At 39.6% G+C, this 20,773-nt stretch overlaps 3 protein-coding genes across 6 annotated transcripts in view; all 3 read right to left on the bottom strand.

Annotated features, from left to right (window-relative positions):
- Window positions 1–12,091, bottom strand: part of tfg (trafficking from ER to golgi regulator) — a 16,036-nt gene extending 3,945 nt beyond the window's left edge. The window contains exons 1-6 of one of the 4 annotated variants that reach the window (XM_034885404.1): window positions 11,911–12,091; window positions 9,798–10,011; window positions 9,554–9,637; window positions 7,419–7,565; window positions 4,356–4,520; window positions 4,093–4,239 (exon numbers count right to left, since the gene is read on the bottom strand). In XM_034885404.1, the coding sequence (XP_034741295.1) occupies window positions 4,093–4,239; window positions 4,356–4,520; window positions 7,419–7,565; window positions 9,554–9,637; window positions 9,798–9,981 (727 nt within the window). In that variant the 5' untranslated portion in view covers window positions 9,982–10,011; window positions 11,911–12,091. Of the gene's footprint in view, window positions 1–4,092; window positions 4,240–4,355; window positions 4,524–7,418; window positions 7,566–9,553; window positions 9,638–9,797; window positions 10,012–11,910 lie in introns of all 4 variants that reach the window. The other 3 variants (XM_034885403.1, XM_034885406.1, XM_034885405.1) reach the window with 3 other exon arrangements.
- An 821-nt stretch (window positions 12,092–12,912) lies between these two features.
- Window positions 12,913–14,658, bottom strand: jagn1a (jagunal homolog 1a). Its single transcript, XM_034886178.1, has 3 exons — window positions 14,562–14,658; window positions 13,635–13,735; window positions 12,913–13,551 (listed from the first exon to the last, which is right to left on the bottom strand). Exons 2-3 carry the CDS (start codon window positions 13,721–13,723, stop codon window positions 13,089–13,091), a joined length of 552 nt encoding a protein of 183 aa, XP_034742069.1. The 5' UTR covers window positions 13,724–13,735; window positions 14,562–14,658; the 3' UTR covers window positions 12,913–13,088.
- Window positions 14,659–16,127: 1,469 nt separating this feature from the next.
- Window positions 16,128–20,773, bottom strand: part of col8a1a (collagen, type VIII, alpha 1a) — an 11,252-nt gene continuing 6,606 nt past the window's right edge. Inside the window, exons 2-3 of the mRNA XM_034886198.1 lie at window positions 19,399–19,696; window positions 16,128–19,114 (exon numbers count right to left, since the gene is read on the bottom strand). Coding sequence (XP_034742089.1) covers window positions 17,187–19,114; window positions 19,399–19,687 — 2,217 coding nt within the window. The 5' untranslated portion in view covers window positions 19,688–19,696 and the 3' untranslated portion in view covers window positions 16,128–17,186. The remainder of the gene's footprint in view (window positions 19,115–19,398; window positions 19,697–20,773) is intronic.

Genomic DNA, 20,773 nt, shown 5'->3' on the forward strand with positions numbered 1-20,773 from the left:
TTGGAAAAAGGCTGCAATGAAACAAAGAGTGAAAAATTTAAAGGGGTCTGAATACTTTCCGTACCCACTGTATGTTGAGTTGACATCCGATCTCAGTGCATTAGCTATTATAAATTCTTGTGCATTTACTGGCTGTTCTAATTTGCCTTGAGGCTGTTACACTGACAAACAGTCTGCAGCCACAGACAGGAATAATGTGAGGACAGGGTCGAGTGGGAGATGAGGAGGGACATGAACTAGTTTAATGTCTTCATGTGCCAACCATCTGCAGCCTTGGAAGTAAGAAAAGAGATGAAGACGAGAAACCGTGATGAGAGGACAAACAATTCATTGCTACACTAGACTTGAAGATGTATCTTTCTCTCTGTACCACTTGTTACAAGATTACAAGATGGTATCTGGCAAGGGCTGCCAATGTGTATAATAACAATACTTAACTGATCTCTGTGGGGACATTATCTTTGTACATGGTACAGAAAATTTCCCTGGAGAAAGTACAAAGTAGGAATGGACATGATTAATGATGAACAATCGATAATTGATCATTAAGAATTTTTTTCGATCACGTTCATTTGTTATTGATTAAACTAATGCAGGTTGCGTTGTATAGTGTGAATCTTGAAGCAATGAAATGAATTTCACCGTGTAGCAGCAATTAAACATTTTACTACCCGGGGACAATATTTGACGCCATACTTAGTTACCTAGTTACTTTCGGTTTTGATTTCAAAAGTAATCATGAAGAGATCACGCGAAGTGTGGCATGGGACCATTTGGATTTCTAAAAATGACTCAGTTCAAACTGCGATGACGTAGGACGTGGACACACACGTGGACGGATGGTCACCAGGTTGCGGTCGCGTCTGACCCCAGATCTTGTCTGACCCCAGATCATGTCAACATGCATAAAAATCACCAGACTGGTGCAGAAGTTGTGAGTTACTAGTTATTTGTATGCGCCATTGTTAAATAGCCTAATTTGTTAAGTGGACTAATTGTTAGGTAGGCTAATCGCTCTCACACTCTTTCTCAACTTCGTGCCTCGGAGAGTTTTGATTTACATTTAACAAAACCTGCCAGATCTAAGTATTATGTTTTTGGTTAAGTTATTGTTTAACATGACATGATTCTTTTGTTAAATTATTATTTAGGAACAAAAAAGGGTCTCCGTTTGAAACGCTGAGTGGCAGCTGCAGGTTCCGCTGCTTTAGAGCACCGCAGCGTTTATGTGTTCCAGTTTAGCCTAGCCAAACGTCCACTTTAACTGCCACAAGTTGTTCTTGTCAAAAAAAAAAATCTAATCAACAAAAAACACATTGTATTTTCGTATTTCATTGCATTTTTCTAATAAAAGTAAATAAATAATGAATTTTAATATAAAAACAATAATAAAGATTTATCATTTGGAGAAAATGTAATCAAATGCCCATCCCTAGTACAAATGCTTAAGCAGGGTTAACGCCTGCTCACACAGGGGCTTTATTTTATTAATGGGCGGTCAGCCTTTAATACCACACATCTAGCAGCCTTGAAACAGCCATTTATCGCAACACTTGTCTTGTCCAAATGTGTTTGTCGGAACTTATATAGAACTGGATGCCATTTATCATCAATTATATTGTTATAATAACCTTTTCATACCGGACAGTGATTCTCTCTCTTTTCTCTCTCTCTCAAAAATATTGCATTGGGAACAACTCCTGAAATCAGCCCAATCGGTTCAGGACATCCCTATTTCTATCCCTACTACTTTTAATGATTTATTGCAACTTCTCGTCCTGCTTCTGCTTCACACACACTCTTAATCGCATCACATTGTGTTACTGTTAAGACTCAACTGACTCTTAACTGACTCAAGGTATTTGCTGAGCTATTCCACAATCTTTTCACATACCATCTGGCACAGACATGATGATGAGAATAATAAAGAAGTAAGACAAAAATACACGCAAGGAGTGTTTCTACACAACCATCACAGTTCCAGAGAGATATAATATGAGCAACTTAAAACTGTTGCTCAACAATAACCATTCCACAAAAACAGTTCTCCGTGATTGCGTCCTTGCATCAACACATCTAAGTCTGGAAAACCAGTCAGAACCACACATCAGATCAGCAAGTCCAAGTTACTCATTAGAAAATCTGTTGTTTGTCCTGGTCCTCGTGTTATGGACGGTAAAGAAAGAACCATAAGCGGCTTGCTGGCTAACTCAGTGACTAAGTACGTCTTCATCTGGATCAACTAAAATTAATAGAGCCCTACGGACAGGCCCTGCAACGCCAACCAGGCCAAACCACAAACCACTAGTTAAATGGAAGTAGTCATACCACATGTGTGCAGAGTATCGGTATTGCAGGTGTGGTCAGGAGTCAGCGGTGTGATTGCTCTGAGAACGAGTTATGGCTCTCCTAAGGTGCAACAAAAAAGTATGTTCTCTGCTCCAATGATCTGCTCATCTAGCTAGGCCAAACCACAAACCAAAAACAATCCGATCCACTGTCACAGAATTCCCTCATGTTAGGTAAGATACTTGGATAAAGAAAATGGACATGCAAAATTGGCACAGAAGACCATTTCCCAGAATGTTATCGTGGTGAGACAATTAAGTTAAGTAAGTTGTGTTTGTTTTTGCCAACATACTGCCTGATCCTCTGTTCATTTATCTTCATCAAAGCCTTGGGTTTGGGTCCAACATGTCCATGCTAAAGATTGCACACCGGGGTGAGCTATGATAAAGTCTCTGCTGAGTAAGATAAACCCTAAAACCATGGATACTCCTGTTTACAGAGATTTGATTAAGGTTAGAGTCATCATTTCTCATTCAATGAAACTTCTGCTTCAACAGAAGAATATATCCGAATACCTAAAACAAGGAACAAGCATTTGCTTAAAGTACATGCAGTCAATTCAGTTTCCTCTTCTAATATGATAAGGTTCTTCACTCTATTAACATTTCACCTAAACAAATAGCAGGCAGGGCGTAAGTGATCCCGTCTGTAATCCAATGGGAAATAAAAAACAGGTAAGTAGAATTTGATCAACAGAACTAACAAAACAATGGTAGTGTAACGGGGTCTGGTGCATTATTTGATCTTCTCTGTCATAGAAATACTAAATTACACTTGAATGAGCAATTGTTTTCAGAGTGAACACAGTCAAGCAAGGCATGAAATGACATCTCGCAAACAGTAGGACTACACTGACTGTGGCAGTGGCTGCACATGTTCTTCGAGTAAATCCTTTAGTCAGTTATGAAGAAAGGAAAGGCCGTCATTTTGCATAACAGGCCTGCCGTGTGTGCAGGGCCACGGTCGAGACCGGACTGAGCACCTGTAAACAACATAATACAAACTGCAATTTGTAGTGTCTATAATTTAGTATGTTTTACTGTCATACATTTTGATTAATACAAAGGGTTTTTACTGCGGTACTATGTGTGTGGACCTGGACACTGAGACGATGCACAGCTTTTTAGGGGATTGTCTCTTCTGTTTGACATGTTGTATTGCTTCTATTTATTGTTCTTTGGAAAGTAAAGTTAAATTTGATAAAGATAAAAAAAATATTGTAACAATGACTAATTTATGAATTACAGCAACAACTTGAGATGAGACATTTGTGTGGTTGGTAGACTGTTATATCTACTACAACAATCAATACTACTAATGCTGAATGTTTTAAAGATTAGTTATTTGGCCTGTAAATCAAATCTTACCCTAACACCAACCGACAGATGTATTTTTACCTATGGTGTATAAAATCCTACAAAAAAAAAAAAGGAGCCTGGATGAGTAGTTTAGACCAAAACATTTAATCTTGCTCAACAGGGGGAGATATTTTTTAAGAGGCTACATTGGTGTTGATGTTGGAAAAGCATCCCGTATAACAGCACCACTGTAAAAGTAAATGTAGATAGCTTAACCATCCATACTCCCTGTGGTAATTGGGACATTATTCCATCATGCAATCTTTCTACACAACCGTGCCTCAGACTGTGACAGATGTGTCTGCTTGTGTGTTCACCAATCATTCTGTATTAAATTTGGGAAATTTTTTGGGAGACACAGTAGCTGTGTGTGCATGTGTCTCACCATCCATGCCAGCTGGGGGTCCCTGCTGTACTCCTGCATAGGGAGCCTGTGGTTGGGGGGGCACCACTGGCTGAGGGGCTGCAGACGAGGCAGAGGCAATGCTGTCAGGGGTTCCTGAGCGCTCCTCAGGTGCAACCGCTGGGGGAGCTACTCACAGGCACAGAGGAGATATGAATTTTTTACTCAACACCTATAAACTGAAACAAATAAAATAAAAACAAAAAGCGTTTTCTATTTTTTCACAGTTGGATAGGACGCAATACCTGGGGCCTGGTCCTCGCTCAGGCCAAAAGCAGAGATGACATTCTTGTTGACCTCATCCTGGTTTTTTAATGGGTCGAAGGCTGACATGCTGGCTGCACTGACTGGAGTGGCCTGTTTCACTGTGTGGTCTGCTGCCAAAACTTTGCCCTCACGTCCATCCACTGCTTCTAGAAACACAGCCACAAAAATGTTTAAAAACCAGCAGTGACAAAGACAAAATGTGGCAATAACTGGCATGTATGCAACATTTTGCACTCTCATCATGGTCCCAGATTGAAAACTACAGGTGACCCCCGTTTACTTCCTTCTTTGATTCCAGCTAAATCACATATGAACATGGTCTTTTTCAGGAAAGTACAGAATTAAAAAAGTTATAGCTAACAGAGAATATAAATAAGTTTTAATACAGCAGCCTCCAACCACACTGTATTTGGACAAAGCATGTTCCTCACATAAATGCTTTGGTCACAGTTATGATGACAAGAAAAGGGTGTATTAAAGGGTGTATTTCTGTTGCGTGAGATGTGTGTGAGTGACCCCAATCAAACTAGACTGAACCAGTATGTATGCAATTTATAACTAAAATTACAAATGTAGTGTGTAATGGCAAATTTTTACATGAAAACAAGTCATTAAATTAATACAACAATGACTGAAACTTATAAATTGCCTTGATTTGGTGCCAGTATCCCTGTGGGATATAGATCTTACGATTTTGGCAGTGAGAATGTGGAATATATACACATAAACTGGTATTTGTTAAGGAGGCCGTGCAATCCCCTTCATTGGGATTAAAGGGTAACTCTCGTGAAAATATAACCTAGGGTCTTTTGTGAAAGTACCTGAGTCAAGCTTTTGTTTAAAAGCATAATTAGGACAAAAAAGTTACTTTTAAGATTTACCATATTGTCCTTTTTCAGTAAAATGGCCTTTTGAATGGGAGTGTTTGTTTCCGCTTGCAGCCATCTTTGCCAGTCAAAAGAGTTGATCTCTAAATGTGAATGAACAGACTCCATTGGAGGAAATGTCATTCTTATATGAGGCTCCTTTTTCAATAGGTCAATATTGTTTTTCTCTAACAACAAAACAAAAAATTATCCGTGCATTTATATGGAACTAAGCTGTAAGAGCTTTCCAGCTTTATTCTCCTCCCTAGACCATTTTTGACTTGCAAGATTGACGGCGACCTAAAAAAGCAACAGCCACAGTGACTTGTTCAAACCTAGAGTCCTTGGTGATACTTGGAGCAAGATTTTGTGTCGAGCATTCTTAGTGTTTTAAAAATAGTGATAGCTGATGCTATCATAGAAGAGCTCCTAGCACTACCATTCAAAAGGCCATTTGACCGAAAAACAATCCGGTAAGACTTAAAAGTGGCGCTTCCATCCTAATTATATTTTAAAACAAAGCTCTGAATAGTTACGTTTTAAGATACCTAACAGGCAAGATTTGTTATCTTAAATACAAAACCCAAAGAAAAATCAAACCACCTGGATTGTGTGTGTGTGTGTGTGTGTGTATACACACATATGGCATTACCTAGTAGGGCAGAATGTTTTTTGTGGATCCAACATGTTTGTCTATAATACTTAAACACATGGTATAGTTGTTGTGTTTCATACCCAAGTATGAGTCTGTTTTTCATTATTGACAGATACTATGTTACAATAATCCAAAGAGCAGTTGTAACATACTAAGCAGGACATCTACATCTAAAAATTTAACTTGGCAGTGCTCTCTGGTGGACAACTATGGAAATGGTAAAGTGACCTTAAACTTAGTTCTGTACTGCAATTTCTTGTTACATATAGGCCAACATATACACAAACCGATACGTCTGCAATAAGCAAATATCAGCTGATTTGTTGGTCCAGCTCTAACATGTACAGTTCTGTTCAAAATAATAGCAGTGCAACATCACTAACCTCATAAATAATGTGATATTTCTACATGGCAAATAATTTACTAGTAAGTAAGTACTAAGAAAACCAACAGACCCAACAGTCATGACATGCATGCTGCTCATTGTGTATGATGAAATCTGTAAATGAAAGGGGCATGTTCAAAAAAATAGCAGTGTTGTGTTCAATTAGTGAGGAGATTGATTCTGTGAAGAAACAGGTTTCAATTATGGCCAATATTGCAATGGGCATGCGCAAATTCCCATTGCTGAAAAAAAAAACATGTACTGAATAGGTTGAAATTTGCCAAAGGACACATTCACTGGCCGAAGCAGAAATGGTGCAACATTCTGTGGAATGAGGAGAGCAAAATTGTTGTTTTTGGGTCTAGGGCCCGCAGACAGTTTGTCCGCTGACCCCCATGCACTGAATTCAAGTTCATTGAAGACATACCAGGGATCATGGATCAGTTTCAATATATCTAAATACTTGAAGAGTTCATGTTGCCTTATGCTGAAGAGGAAATGCCTTTGAAGTTGGTCATTCAACAAGACAATGATTCAAAACACAGTAAGCAAGCAAAGTCTTGGTTCCAGATGAACACGATGCTAAGGAGTGGCCAGCCCAATCCCCGGACCTCAATCCCATAGAACCATTTTGGGGTGACAGCAAAAATGCTGTTTCTGAGGCAGAACCCAGTAATGCAGAGAAATTGTGGAATGTAGTTCAATCGCCCTGGGATGGAACACCTGTTCACAGGTGCCAGAAGTTGGTCGACTCCATGCAACACACAGTGAAGCAGTTCTCAAAAATAATGGTTATGCAACTAAATATTAGTGCTGTGATTCAACGTAAAGTAAACCCTTGAGACATTTTTTTTCAGTTTATACAATAAATGATTGAGTTTGTAAAGAAAAATGCAAATACTGATATTTTTTTGAACATCCTAATATTCCTTTTTTCTTCACTTTCTGTAAAGGAATAAAACAAACTTGATCAACTGTGGTCATGTTTTGATTTGGAATTGAATGTGCAGTGTTACCAATGCATTGATATCCTGGAATTAAAAGCTATTCTAAGGATTTGGGGAATTTGTATTAAACACACTGCTATTATTCTGAACAACTGTATGTGGGTGTGCATGTGTGTGGGAGTTCTTACCACTGTACGGTGCTGTAGCAGCCAGACCAGGCTCTGTTGGAGGCTCCAGGCTATCCAGGAGGTTGTTGACTTTATTCCTGAGCTCAATGAGCTCCCTGCGCAGATATTTCACCTGACTAGACTCCAAAGGCCGTGGCTGACCATTCACTGCAGGTAACAAGTGATGAAGAGAGTGGACATAAGTTTGAAAATGTATCAAACTGTTGTTAGATCTCAAGGAGGTTGATTGATAGAATTTCCCTCCCAATTCTGTTTGAACCCCCTCCCCCCCTTACCTGTCTTCAGCTGTCTTAGTTAACAAATGCCTAAAATGCCCAAAGAATAATCTCTAAAAAAAATAAAAATGTGAAGCTGGGTCATCAGCAAAACTATTACACAGTAAAATCTGCTAATGTCAAATAAACACAATGGATACTCATAATTCTACAGCTCATTAGATTATAAATGTTGACCTGTCCCAATTCTGTTGGGTCCACACTCTGACTACCTAGGATTACAGAGATCATCTAGCACATGGTTGAATCCACAGAGCCATTCACAATAGCAACCAGGCTGACAGAGGGACTGTCATTATCACCACTTAACAAAGGAGCGGTGGAATGCTGAGCTGTGCTGGTTTTCTGTGCTTACATTACTTCAATAAAATAAAATTAAAACATAGGTGCATTATTACAATGTCAATCTACAGGAAAGAGGACAAAGGTCTTCACAATCTTTGACCGTATGTGATGCACCACACAGGTCACTTTTCTTTCCTTAAACCCTAAATTCCCCACTACTAATTGACTGAAGAGTGAAATTTCCATTGAAAAAGAATGAATGTGAGAATGGAGATTGCCAGACATTCCATTCTTACACAACTTTCTCTGTTTGAGTAGATAATGCTGAACAGAGATGCACAGGGTCATGAGGCACTACACAGGCTGCCATGAGATTCCAGCTACACTCGCTTCTTTTGAATCCTGACACGTCTGAGAATATCAGTTCTACGTGAGGTCATGCCATTTAATGATGTGACAGGACTCACATTTGATTGGAAGGAAGTAAGAGAAATAAAAACCTTACAGCTCCCTGCCAATTATATAGCAGCATCAGTAGGACTGACGGACGTGGATCACAGCACAGGAAACAACATCAAGTTGTCATGAGTGTCTTTGTGTGAGCCATTTTGATTTTCAAATCTTGATAAGATTATTAGATGTAACATCCATGGTGTACTATGGTTTTGAGTATGTTTTTTTCAACAGCTGATTACAATATTCTGTAGACGCAACGTCTTTCTAAATATCTAAGTAACTTTTATTTAGGCCTACATTCCTATACCACAACTTTATTTCCTGGCAGGATGGAACACAGCTTGGACTATCCAACAGCCAAACACTATGATATAGTTTTAACTTCAAATGAATAACACTTACAGGAAATAGAATTCATGAAATTAGCAAAAACACATAGTATATAGTTCACACATAGTATACACATAGTATAAAATATAGAAAAGGCCTGCAAAGAGACATAGTCAAGGAAAACATCAAGTTGTATTTTGACATATGGCTTTAAATGGGCATGTATCAAAAATATTTGATCAAAAAAAACTGTCCCAGATGGCATGTCTGATCAGTACATCTCAATGTCAGCTGTGATCTGCTCTAGCCCCCTGCAACTCTTTAAAGAATAAGCTGCGGGTGTAGCTAACTTTACCATTATTTAAGCTTTTTATCTGCCTTCATCATGATATTTGACTTACTAAATAACTGTGGATTTAACTGGGCTGGTACATATTTAAGATAGAAATTACGAATCAGTATAACTGGCACAGAGGGCTTTTACATCCATCAACTGCCTGCCACTTTGTTTGCTGAACCAGCATTAAAACGCATAGGAATTCCACCCCAGATTTGTTGGAAGGGAGTGTAGACGACTTTATTTTGGACAGTGCACAGCTGAGGTTTGTTGTATGAAACTGCCCTCCAGTGACTGTTTGTTGTAACAGCTGATGTGAAACATCTTGGTCAACAGTTTATCATTGAGATGACGCTTGCACATGAATTAGACATCAACTGGCTTGAGGTTTGGATTCCTTCAAAGCAAGATTCTATGAAGGGGTAACAGAAAGGAAATTATTTATATCTTACCAAATAAAGTCAGTTTGAGTATTCTACTGCACTGGATGGCAAAAGAGAGGTCAGAACTGTCAAAGATGGTGATGAGATCGTCATCTAGAAAAAGGGAAACGAGAGATCAGAGATTAACTGCAAGAAAAAGAAATAGCTCTACCAATGAAAAGATAATATAGCTATGATACCAAATATTATTGTCAACATTCACACTTTGACCCTTGAGACCAATTAGGGACAACAGGCCCATGTCCCAACTCACCTTCATCCTTGTATTTGATGGCAACCTCGTCATTACTCTGCAGCTTCCCCCTGAAGACACGCTGCATCATCAGCACTAGCTCGTCGTACGTAATGTCTTCGTTATGAATCGGGATGCGTCTGATGTCGTCACCCAACTGGGCTTTGATGATCAGCTTCCCACTCAGGTCCAGCTGGCCGTTCATGGTGCCGTCCAGCCTCTTCTGCTCCCACCACTTAACAGGGTCAGTAGAGAGGTAGATTCAAAAATAACCAACAAGCGTGTTTTTCTAGCTTTGCTTCTCTCTTTCTCAATGCTAATGGGAGCCTATAATATGACTTAAATCCTATCTTGATTATTGCAGAAGAAAAGTTATAATTTATACAGATTCATGATTCAATACTGAGTTGCTAAGAATTTGGTAAAGCGTGCTTGTTAGACAAAAACAGAAGACATTTATAGCAGGATAGTTAATACACATGGAAACACATATAGAGATTACTAATATTTAATAGTCTCTTTCAATCTTTAACAATGAAGATATCTCCCTGCAGGACACTGGTGTGTTTTTTAAAGTCTATTCATACAAATTATAATCTAGGGTAATTCAATCATGCCTATGAAGCAACAGTATCACTCAGTTTGACTGGAACATAGGGTCTAAGGGTCAAACATCACCCTGTGAGGTGGCAAAGACAACTCTAAGATAGCACAGACTTTGAACAAAATTTGAACTATGTTTTTTGGATCTTTAAGACAAATGTAATTTGATAATTTGTATAACAGAAAGGTGAAACTCAGATTTTGTTTGCTTACTTGTATCTGCAGTTACTCATATACATTTGGTTAAGTTAGTGTCAACAGTTTATGATAAATTACCATTGGAACAATTAGATTATCTATGGCAATACCTGCTTATGTTCTAGGATGGAAATTAAACAACTGAATTTATTTTTCAAGAAATGCTACAGTCATGTGAAAACCCCTTTCCACCAATGTGAGGTTATCTCAAAAAAAGGAGTTAGTATCTCACAATAATGACAGTTTCTCAAAATAATGACTTAGTATCTCAAAATAATGACTTTGTATATTTTAAAATAAGGTCATCATTTTTGAGATACTAACTCATTATTTTGAGGTTATGATTTTAACATACTGAGTCATTATTTTGAAATGCTAATTAGCAATTCAAAATAATGACTTAGTATTAAGTCCTTGGTATGAGATACTAAGCAATTGTTTTGAGATACTAAGTCATTGTTTTTTGAGATACTAAGTCCTTATGTCGATACTATCTCATTTTTAGAAAAGGTTTCTCATTATGAAAGGATCTTTAACAATGGCGGAAAAGGGCTCCCATAGCTTTGACTGTCCTAGCCAGATGAATAATTGGCTGGATGCTAGGGATTGTGTGGTAGCTAACGATTAGCATTCAATTTATATGTGAAATAGAGACAAAAACAAACAAACTGATATACTACCAATATTAGCTAAACCAAACGCTTGGTGACATGATAGGTACATGGGAATTACACGTTTAAAATGTCACTGAAGTGTAGCTAACGCTGATTGTAAAAGACGCTCAATCGCACAGTCATCTGTCAATGGCCCAAAAACAGCTAACGTTGAGTTAGCTAGTAACTACTAGGCCGTTTCATCCTTGCCCTGTCAACGGTGACACTATTAACTATAAATGTGAATTCAAAAGATATGATATAGACAATCTCCCATTGTATAATTCCACGAATAGCTCGCCTTATTTCCACTTTAAAGCAATCGGCCGGCTAAAAGCAGCCTCCTGTGTAACTTGAAACTACTAACGTTACCTTTAATTGGCTTTCAGAGCTTGTGTTACGTAAAACGGCATTTTTTTTACACAGAAATGTATCAACTTCAACTTCCTTAACATCAGAAAAGAATGGTATCGGTTCTTTTTGTAAATACCTTCCAAAGAATCAGTGACGACACTGTTTGGGCGAGCTAGCGTAGCGTTAGCTCCCTTCATAGCAAACGTAACATTAGTAGCTAGTTGCTAGCTAGAAAGATAACCACTCAAACAGTGAGATGACATAAACTGTTGGGTGGTTAATAAATCAATATATACCTGGACCCAAAACGAAAGAAAGTATTTCACCTCAATCAGACGACTTGACCACGCTGTGTTTCACAGGGTTTCCCAAACCGTGAAAATAAAACGTTAGCTAGCTTAGCTACACCCGGGTGCCAGCATCAGGAAGTGTCCTCCAAGACTGTCAACGTCAACCAGTACGTGGCATTCATTGTGCGCAGCCGCAAACCATCAGGGACATAGTGCGTTATGACCATAGGGTGTATGTACAGTCTATCTTTAACTGTCTATGGTTATGACGAAAGGTTGACTGACTCACTTAACTGCAAAGATGACCAAACATCAAATGCAACACGTTGAAGAGCATCCATTTGATTTTTATTTGGTTGACAGTGCATTTATTTTATTCATGTACACAGGAGTAATGAACTGGCTTTAGATGCTTAATGAGAATACTTGAAAACATAACAATATAGGCAGATATGTTGATCACCACCTTTCTTTGTAATGGCTTGAATGCATTCTAAAAAACAATTGTGAGAGGTAAAATTTGAATGTAAGACACAGCATCACATCTGTAGCTAAGGTAGACCTAGTTTGGTATACGTGCAGTTTAGTGTCCCAAATTCCCTGTAATGTAACCCCATTTGTACCGGTGCTCTTATCCCCTGACCAATCAGTTATCCTAACCTTAGCCACTCAAGGTCAAAGGCCTAACCCCAACCAAACAGCAGTTCTCGACGTGGCTATTTGGGACACTAAACTGCACGCAAACAACTTAGTTCAATAAACACAGTAGTTATTTCTAAGCAAAATGTATATGTTAGAACAGTTCATGCCTTCACTGCTGTACTTTTATAAACACCTCTACATCTTTATTTTTAGAGAGATGCCAATGCTGTCTGTATGTTAAATTACTTACTTCTCTGTCTGGAGAAAAACTGCATTATAGACCCAGAGATAAAGAGGGAACAAGATACAATGCAATGCAATGTTAATGGATGTTGCTTTGATGCCACTCATGATTAAATAAATAATGATGTGAAAAAATCCAGGTTCCTGCATAAATTGTACACCTCACTCTGTTTATATATCTGTGTCAGAGAACACTGGTATTTAAGGTATGAGTTACATGATGAGGACTGAACAAATATACATCAATAAGACGATAAGATGTATAACGTACTGTATGTATAAATTAAGATAAAACACAGTTTTGCCCAGTCACAGGTTTCTTCACTCCATTATTTCTTCTTCTTCTCCTGAGTACCCTCAAACCATGAGTCTAACAGCTTTTTCATGTAATATAACTGCCAGGCGTGCACTTGAACAGCAACCACCATGATCAGGTACATGACTGTCACTGCAGAGAAGCCAAAAATGAAGCGGTAGGCCTTGCCATGGCGGTAGAGCTGCTGTGCTACAGGAAACATCTCCATTCCTCCATAAATCAGAGGTGCCACCGAGAACAGCCCTGCGCTGATCATAGATATAACAAGATAACTGATATTGTTCTTTGGAAGTGACAAGCCACTGCAGAGCAGAGGGAGGACGCTGAGCAGGTAGGGATACTCCCACTGGTACGGCATGGACACTATGTCGTGTGACACCAGGTCAAAGTGGCTGACAGTCACCTGTGCAGCCACCATCAGCCAGAGGAGAAGGTGGACCAGGTTTAACTTCCGCACCTCTGACTTTAGGGCAGCACTGTAAAACACAGATATTTTCAATATTCAGACAGAACATTTATATTCAATTACCAAAATCAGAAATACATTAAAGTTACTTGCCTCATTTGGTAATGCGGGGCTACCCTCTCTCTGTGTTTGAAGTCACTTCCATTGGTACCAGCAGCTCTGAGACCAACCCGTGATGTCATATTGAGGGAATACTACTAACACACAAAACGAATCCTATTTCAGAAGCCCAAATTGACAGATCAAGGGATACAAGCCTACTTATACTACAAACTATTTTTTTTAATGGTTTATTCATTTGGTCTATAATATGTTCAGAGATAGTTCAAAATACCTATTACAATTTCCTGACCACTAAATGTGATGTCTCTTTAAATGGCTTGTTTGGCAGCAATCTGAAGTCAAAATGTATTTAAGACATGCAAATATGTTTAATTTACTATCACATAAGGTAGAGAAAAACACCAAATCTTCACAACTGAAAGATAGACTTGTTTGATATTCAGGCTTTTTCCCTGAAAATGACATTTAATCAATTGTCAAAATAGTTGCCAAATTCTTTATTTTGATCGTCTACTTGAACAATTAACTACTTGTTTTAGCTCTACACAAACCATTTGACACTTCCAACCCGCTCATATATTGCAATATGAGAAGAGACCCAAAGGGGCAGGTGAAACAACACAAAAAACGATGCTATCAGAGGGTATAGAAAATCAAGTAAATAAGGACATGAAATCAACCATAATAAACCAGACCGTTGTCTACTTCTGATACCAAGGTGTTAACAACTCTTTAAACTGAAAATGACAATTTAATACGTATTAGTTGGGCTGTTATAATGACTTAAAGCTGGCTAGCGAGTCAGCTGCTGCTGCTAGCTAACCTAATTAAACATTACATTTAGCCAAAAACATATAGCTAGTTACGTATTGTATGTTGGAGCCGGCGTCGTATTATTATTTGCAATTACAACAGAGCGTGGGACACTGTGAAATTACGATAACTAGCAATGCTTACCGTCCGTAACGTTTAGCTGAGCTCCTGTTTGAATCTGTAACGTTACTAACAAAAGATGTGACAGATGTGGCGTAGCGCTCTGCGCATGCGCACAGTCTGAGTCGTCAACTGAAAGCCCTCCCATCGCAGCATCAGCATCTCTCTTCAAGCTGTTAGAACTGGAAGTGACACCTTTATATTGTCAGTTGATATTGTGGTGCATTTTGGTCTTTGTCGTTAAACATGATTTGCAAAAACTATGGCTGTCCAGGCATTTAAAATGTGTATTAAATGTAACATCCTGTTAATGATAACACGATTATCATGATGATGACCTCTAACATTCATTGATCTAAGTTACCAACTGTTTAGGTGTATCATGAAATATCTTGTCCTTTATATGTCTTGGCCAATCAATGCAGTCATCATAGAGCCAACGGTTGAAACGTGGCCAACAGACCATCTATTCTTGCATGTTACATTAATCTGTAACTCAAGTCGTACTCATTATGTTGCTGGTATCCAGTTCTTTTGCATCGTCAACCAACCAGGATGCCAAATTACCCGAAACCTTCTGTCCTGTTTGTGTGTGTGAGTGTGTGTGTGTGTGTGTGTGTGTGTGTGTGTGTGTATGTCTGTGTGTGTGTGTGTGTGTGGGAATGTGTGTGTGTTAAAGATTTGAAAATGTAAAAAGGGCCAATATTTGTATCATGCTCCTTCATCCATGATATTTTTTTGTAATTTTCCTTTCCGCCCGTTTCTTGCGAATGATCTCACACAGTGAATTTACCACACAGTTTTCAGTTTATATACTTCAGTTGAATTGGTTTGTTTTGCTTTCTGTGAGTTTAGAAATAGAAATATCAGTCATAATAACAGTTAATTTTAATTAAACAAATTTTATTTAGAAAAAACAACATGGACAATAATAACAAACGTGAAACATTTAAACATAAATCTTTGGTTACAACAACAATTTTAGCACCATGGTTAAAAGGAAAACTATACATTCATTTTCCTTTGAAAGTTATCATGCTTTTTGTCCTTGTCATTGCATGTAGGTGCAGATAAAACAATAAATTATTGGCATAACTGTTGTTATGAATTGCTGCAACATTCAATACTTGCTTTGAGTTAATTGTAATACAATTTTGTTTTGTATTCCCTGTAAACCTGGCAGCAAGACACACTTAATATGGCTCACCAAGAATGCTGTGGAACTCAATTAGGTTTTCTCACTTTAAACAAATCATACCAGAGGGACTGGATAACAACCAAGTCCCACTATTAAAGTATTTCATTTCATAATAACTCCATCCTCTAATGAATAATAATATTGCCATTACAATAAAAATGGATAAGGCTTACAAAACAGTTACAGAATATAGTTGGTTGAATTTTTAATTAAAAAGAGTAAGTAAGAATACATTTTAATAAAATTTATTTCTAAAATGATTTTGCTTTGAAATGAAGCTCCCAAGAAAAATTGGTTTAACTGCAACAATACTTAATTCCTGTTGTGTATTATATTGTAGTTTCAACTGTACAACCTCACATGTTCACATGTTTTCTGTTAGTGACACAGAGATGTGGTGTCATGTTTAATATAGTGTATGGAGTGGTTTTTATAGTTCAGGGCCAAATAGTGTTGTTTGACCTTTGCATATTTGTAAAAAAGAAAATCCTGAATCCCATAAACCTATAAGAAAACATTAAAACATAAAATTAATATTACATTCTCCCTTTTTATTCTCACTCATGGGAGCAATTGCCCGTCAGCAACATAAGTCATGCATGTGATTATTTAATTTTGACCCTCAGATTTTTCTGTGCATATTAGTGAGCAAATTAATTGCAAGTGATAGTTCAAAACCATCATTAGTTGTTCCTTGTATTTGCAAGGCCTTCATACACCTGAAGTGAAAGTCATTTAGGTTGCTCCCATATTGTCTTTAGTTAATTTAATTATTTTTTATATCCCCTTGGGACCCTGAGAGAGTAATGCAAACATTTAAATGCTGTTGTCAATCTCAAGACGTCAAATTACATGGTTGCCGTTATCAATAGAGAGACAAAACTGTATTTATACAAATGTGTGCATGCAAAATATAAATTGACTACCCAAATTAATATATCCGTCATGATTTCTACTGTATTTCACATTCTTCACCACATGGGGTAGCTGCCAGTTTTAAAGAGGTGCAGGAACAATATGTGGCTTTGTGTTACCAGCATTGTATGGTTTGTTTTATCTTCTTTTGCATACACTTCCTGTGTTCTCTTCATATGTTTGTACAAATTGCACTCTTTTGGGTTTTTGGCACTCATCCATATGAAAATACATCTGCAGCCATTTTAGTTCTTAGTTGACTGCATTTTCATACATTATTTTATATTTTCCAAGCTGTAAAAGAAAACACATTTGCTCTCCCAATTGTAAGGCTATATAGTATAAAAGCGGCTATACATACAGATCGTCATACTTCCAATTTTTCCTTTCATCTCTGCTGACAAGATCAAGACTTTTGTTGACTTCATAATGAAAAGAATGCAAAGTATAAGGTGGTTTATGAACATGTTTTTTACACAAAAAAATGCTCCCACTTTCCTTTCACTGAAGCTTCTCGCTTCCTGCAGAGTGTGGCTTTACATCGGATATAACAAATAACCAGAAAAGGAGGAGTGCACATACTGTCCAGCATAAAGTCCTGCGGCCTGATCTGAGGGCAACTGAACATATACAGTGTCCCCAGGTTGTAGAGGTAGTACCGCACTCCCTGATGCTTGATCTAGGAAACCCTTTTTGTATTCATCATATGTGTACATTACTGGCTCATTGTTCCTCATCAAAGCCACCCACACATTAGCTCCTTTGCAATGAACGTGGTATGCAAAGTAATAAATGCCAGGCATGTCACAGGTGAAGATACCTGTCTCTGGGTTGTAGTTTTGGCGACCATTGTACAAGAGCTTGTCAAAAACAACTGGGGTGCCCACAGGTGGAAACGGAGTTGTGACTATTGCTGTAAATGCTGGCATTTCCAACCCACTGGCACCCATTACTTCAGCCCCATTGCCTCCATACTTGCCCTTCTTACCATAACTACCAGCCTTAACACCATCTAGTCCAGGGCCCATCACAGAAAGCACAGCACCCATGTCAGGAGACACACCAGGTGGACCTGGTGGTCCAGGAAGGCCAGGCTGCCCTGGTTGACCAGGGGGTCCTGATGGGCCCTCTTTGCCTGGGGGTCCTATGGGACCAGGTAGACCTGGATTTCCCTCACCTGCAATGCCTGGTTGACCAGGTAGTCCGCTATCTCCTTTTGGCCCTGGAAGACCAGGAGGTCCAATTGATCCTGCTTTCCCATCCATTCCAGGGATTCCTTTAGGACCTTGAGGTCCCACTTCACCGGATAATCCAACTTGTCCTTTTGGCCCAGGAAGCCCCGGAGTACCAGGTACACCAGGTAGACCTTTATGCCCACCATCTCCTTTGGCACCACTTGGTCCTGGTGGACCTCTCGGTCCTGGCTCTCCATTCTCTCCAGGTAAACCATTCTTACCAGGCATCCCAGAGGGACCGGGGCTACCCAGGGCTCCGTCAAGCCCTTTAGGTCCTCCTTCTCCACAGTCTCCTTTGGGACCAGGTGCACCTAAACCTCCTGGGGTTCCCATAGGACCTGGAGGACCTGGTGGACCATTTGGCCCAGGGGGACCAAGCATACCAGGTAATCCTCCATGGCCCTTATCTCCTTTTGGTCCTGGAAGTCCAGGTGACCCACCCATACCATCATCACCCTTCGGTCCTGGAAGTCCTGGCTTACCAAATCCAGGAAGTCCTGGCTTTCCTGGCAAACCTGGTGGTCCTGGATGACCTTTCCCACCTGGCATGCCTGGTTGTCCTGGCAGGCCATTTTGACCTGGCTTTCCTTGACCAGGTAAACCTGGTGGGCCAGGCTGTCCTCCTTCACCCGGTGGCCCAGCTGGTCCTAGCTCTCCAGGATGTCCTTTCTCTCCTGATGGTCCTTGTGGCCCTGGTGCCCCATTCAAGCCAGGTTTTCCAAAACCAGGCAGCCCTCTGGGGCCAGCAGGTCCTGGGGTCCCTGGGAGCCCTTTGTGACCAGGTTGTCCTGGCTGGCCCATCCCTTTGTCTCCTTTGGGTCCTGGTAATCCTGGTAGTCCCGGCAGACCTTTGTGACCTGGCTCTCCTTTGGGGCCTGGTTGGCCTGTAAATCCCTGCACCCCTGGTTTGCCTATTCCTGGTAGCCCAGGTGGTCCTGGGGGACCCTGAGGCCCTGGCTGGCCAGCTGGCCCTTCTTCACCCCTAAGGCCCATTTCTCCTTGTGGTCCATTCTCACCATTTCCTCCTGGCTTGCCTGGCAGTCCTGGTAAGCCTGGTTTTCCCACTCCAGGCCCTCCTGGTGGACCTGGAGGTCCGGGTCGTCCCACAGGTCCAGGCTGTCCATTACCTGGAGGTCCAGGAGGTCCTGCAGGTCCCTCTGGTCCAGGTGACCCAACTGGTCCTTGCTCTCCTTGAGGAATTCCCTCAGCACCGCTAGGGATAGTCTGACCTGTGAGGAATGAGACAAATATTCAACCAGAAATAATGAAGTTGTAAATACATTGACAACATTTTGACGAGCACACAAATGCACAAATATTCAGTTGGTTGTAAAAATACTTCCCAATGATATTTCTTCTCTAGCAGAAACTAACAAATAATAACAGTAACAAATAACTAACTATATGCCATAAAGAAACACTGTGCACTTGATGTGTTTTAATGGCTATTGTCAAGATGTGAATGTATGTTTTTGGAAGAATGTTTGTTATTGTTTGTTGTTGACTTTCTCACCTTTGTCCTGGCCACCATTATAGCCACCCCCTTTACGAGCAATTTCTTTGCCCTTATGCATGGGCATCTGGGGTAGGTCCTTTCTGTAGTGGGGATACTGCATATAGGGCACCTCTTTGCCAAGGTACTGTTGTTGGGGAAAGCTTTCTTTGCCCATGTGTTGGATGTGCTGCATCGGCTGGTATGGCTGAGGATGTTGCTTGTGTCCATAGTATGCCCCGGCACTGACATAAGTAAGAACTGCAAGCTGTAGCAGTGTCAGGAAGAAGGGGACAGGGAGGGGAGGCATGGCCAAGGCCTGTGTGGAAGGTAGAGGAGACAAGATATGAGGGTATGGAAGCAGTGTAGCATTTACTGAAATATCATGATACTTCAAGTGAATAAAACCACTGGACAACCTAGTGTGTCTGAGTGTACGTAATCTTGTCATTGGCAGACAAGAATGAAAAAGTTGTCTATTTTTTGTGCTAAACTTTGAAAAAAATGGGCAGGTTAAGTGTGGGCCCTTTCATTTTTTTTGTCTTTGAAATTTAGCTACATTTCAATATCACTGTTTAAACTGTTTCAGTCTACTTTATTTTAGGTTGAACTGTGCAAACCTTTCGTGAATATTTCTATGTACCTGGATATGTGTGCCTGGATATATGTTGCAGAATTGATTGAAAATGAATTCATTGTATTTGTTGATTGAAGCTTATGTTTTATATCCAGTGATTCATATTTTGGTGATGTTATAACTTACTGCCAAAAGATTGGGCTTGTGAAGAATAGATTAAATAAGGCATGCATGTAACTAGGTCTACAGATGAAAATTAGCCTGGATAACATTGGCTTATTTGCAGAAATGTTGATTAATGTGCATTATCCAACTTAGTAAATCTTAAATGGCATTAAAGATATAAATGAGACAAATAATTAATTAGTTATTAATGTGTCACTCTCACAGGCTGATCGGGGACACACTTCACTTACTATAGCTCTCCACACGAGGGAGCCACACCAAATGCCCTGTACTGCTCCACAGGCAACTGGCTAAGGATGCTCACAGACCAGTGTTAGGATTCATCAGTCCCACTGTCTGAGATGTGTGGTGACATTAGAATCAGAACATTTGTATGAACATGCATTCATTGCCTGACACTCTTTATACAAGTGCATGAAGTATTTCTGCCACCTTCTAGTTAACTCTCTAGTGTGCACACACCACTCCTGCTGGTGTTAGTAAGAGCATTCTTGTCATTCCTGCATTTTTGCAACACATTCACTGGGGCATTTGACTCAGAAAATAAATCCCAAAACAAAAACAATAAATCATTAATGACAAACTATTAGGTGAGAAGATGACTTAGGAATAATTAGCATGACAGGGGGCATT

This window comes from Etheostoma cragini, chromosome 11, assembly GCF_013103735.1.
Source record: "Etheostoma cragini isolate CJK2018 chromosome 11, CSU_Ecrag_1.0, whole genome shotgun sequence".
Lineage (NCBI taxonomy): Eukaryota > Metazoa > Chordata > Actinopteri > Perciformes > Percidae > Etheostoma > Etheostoma cragini.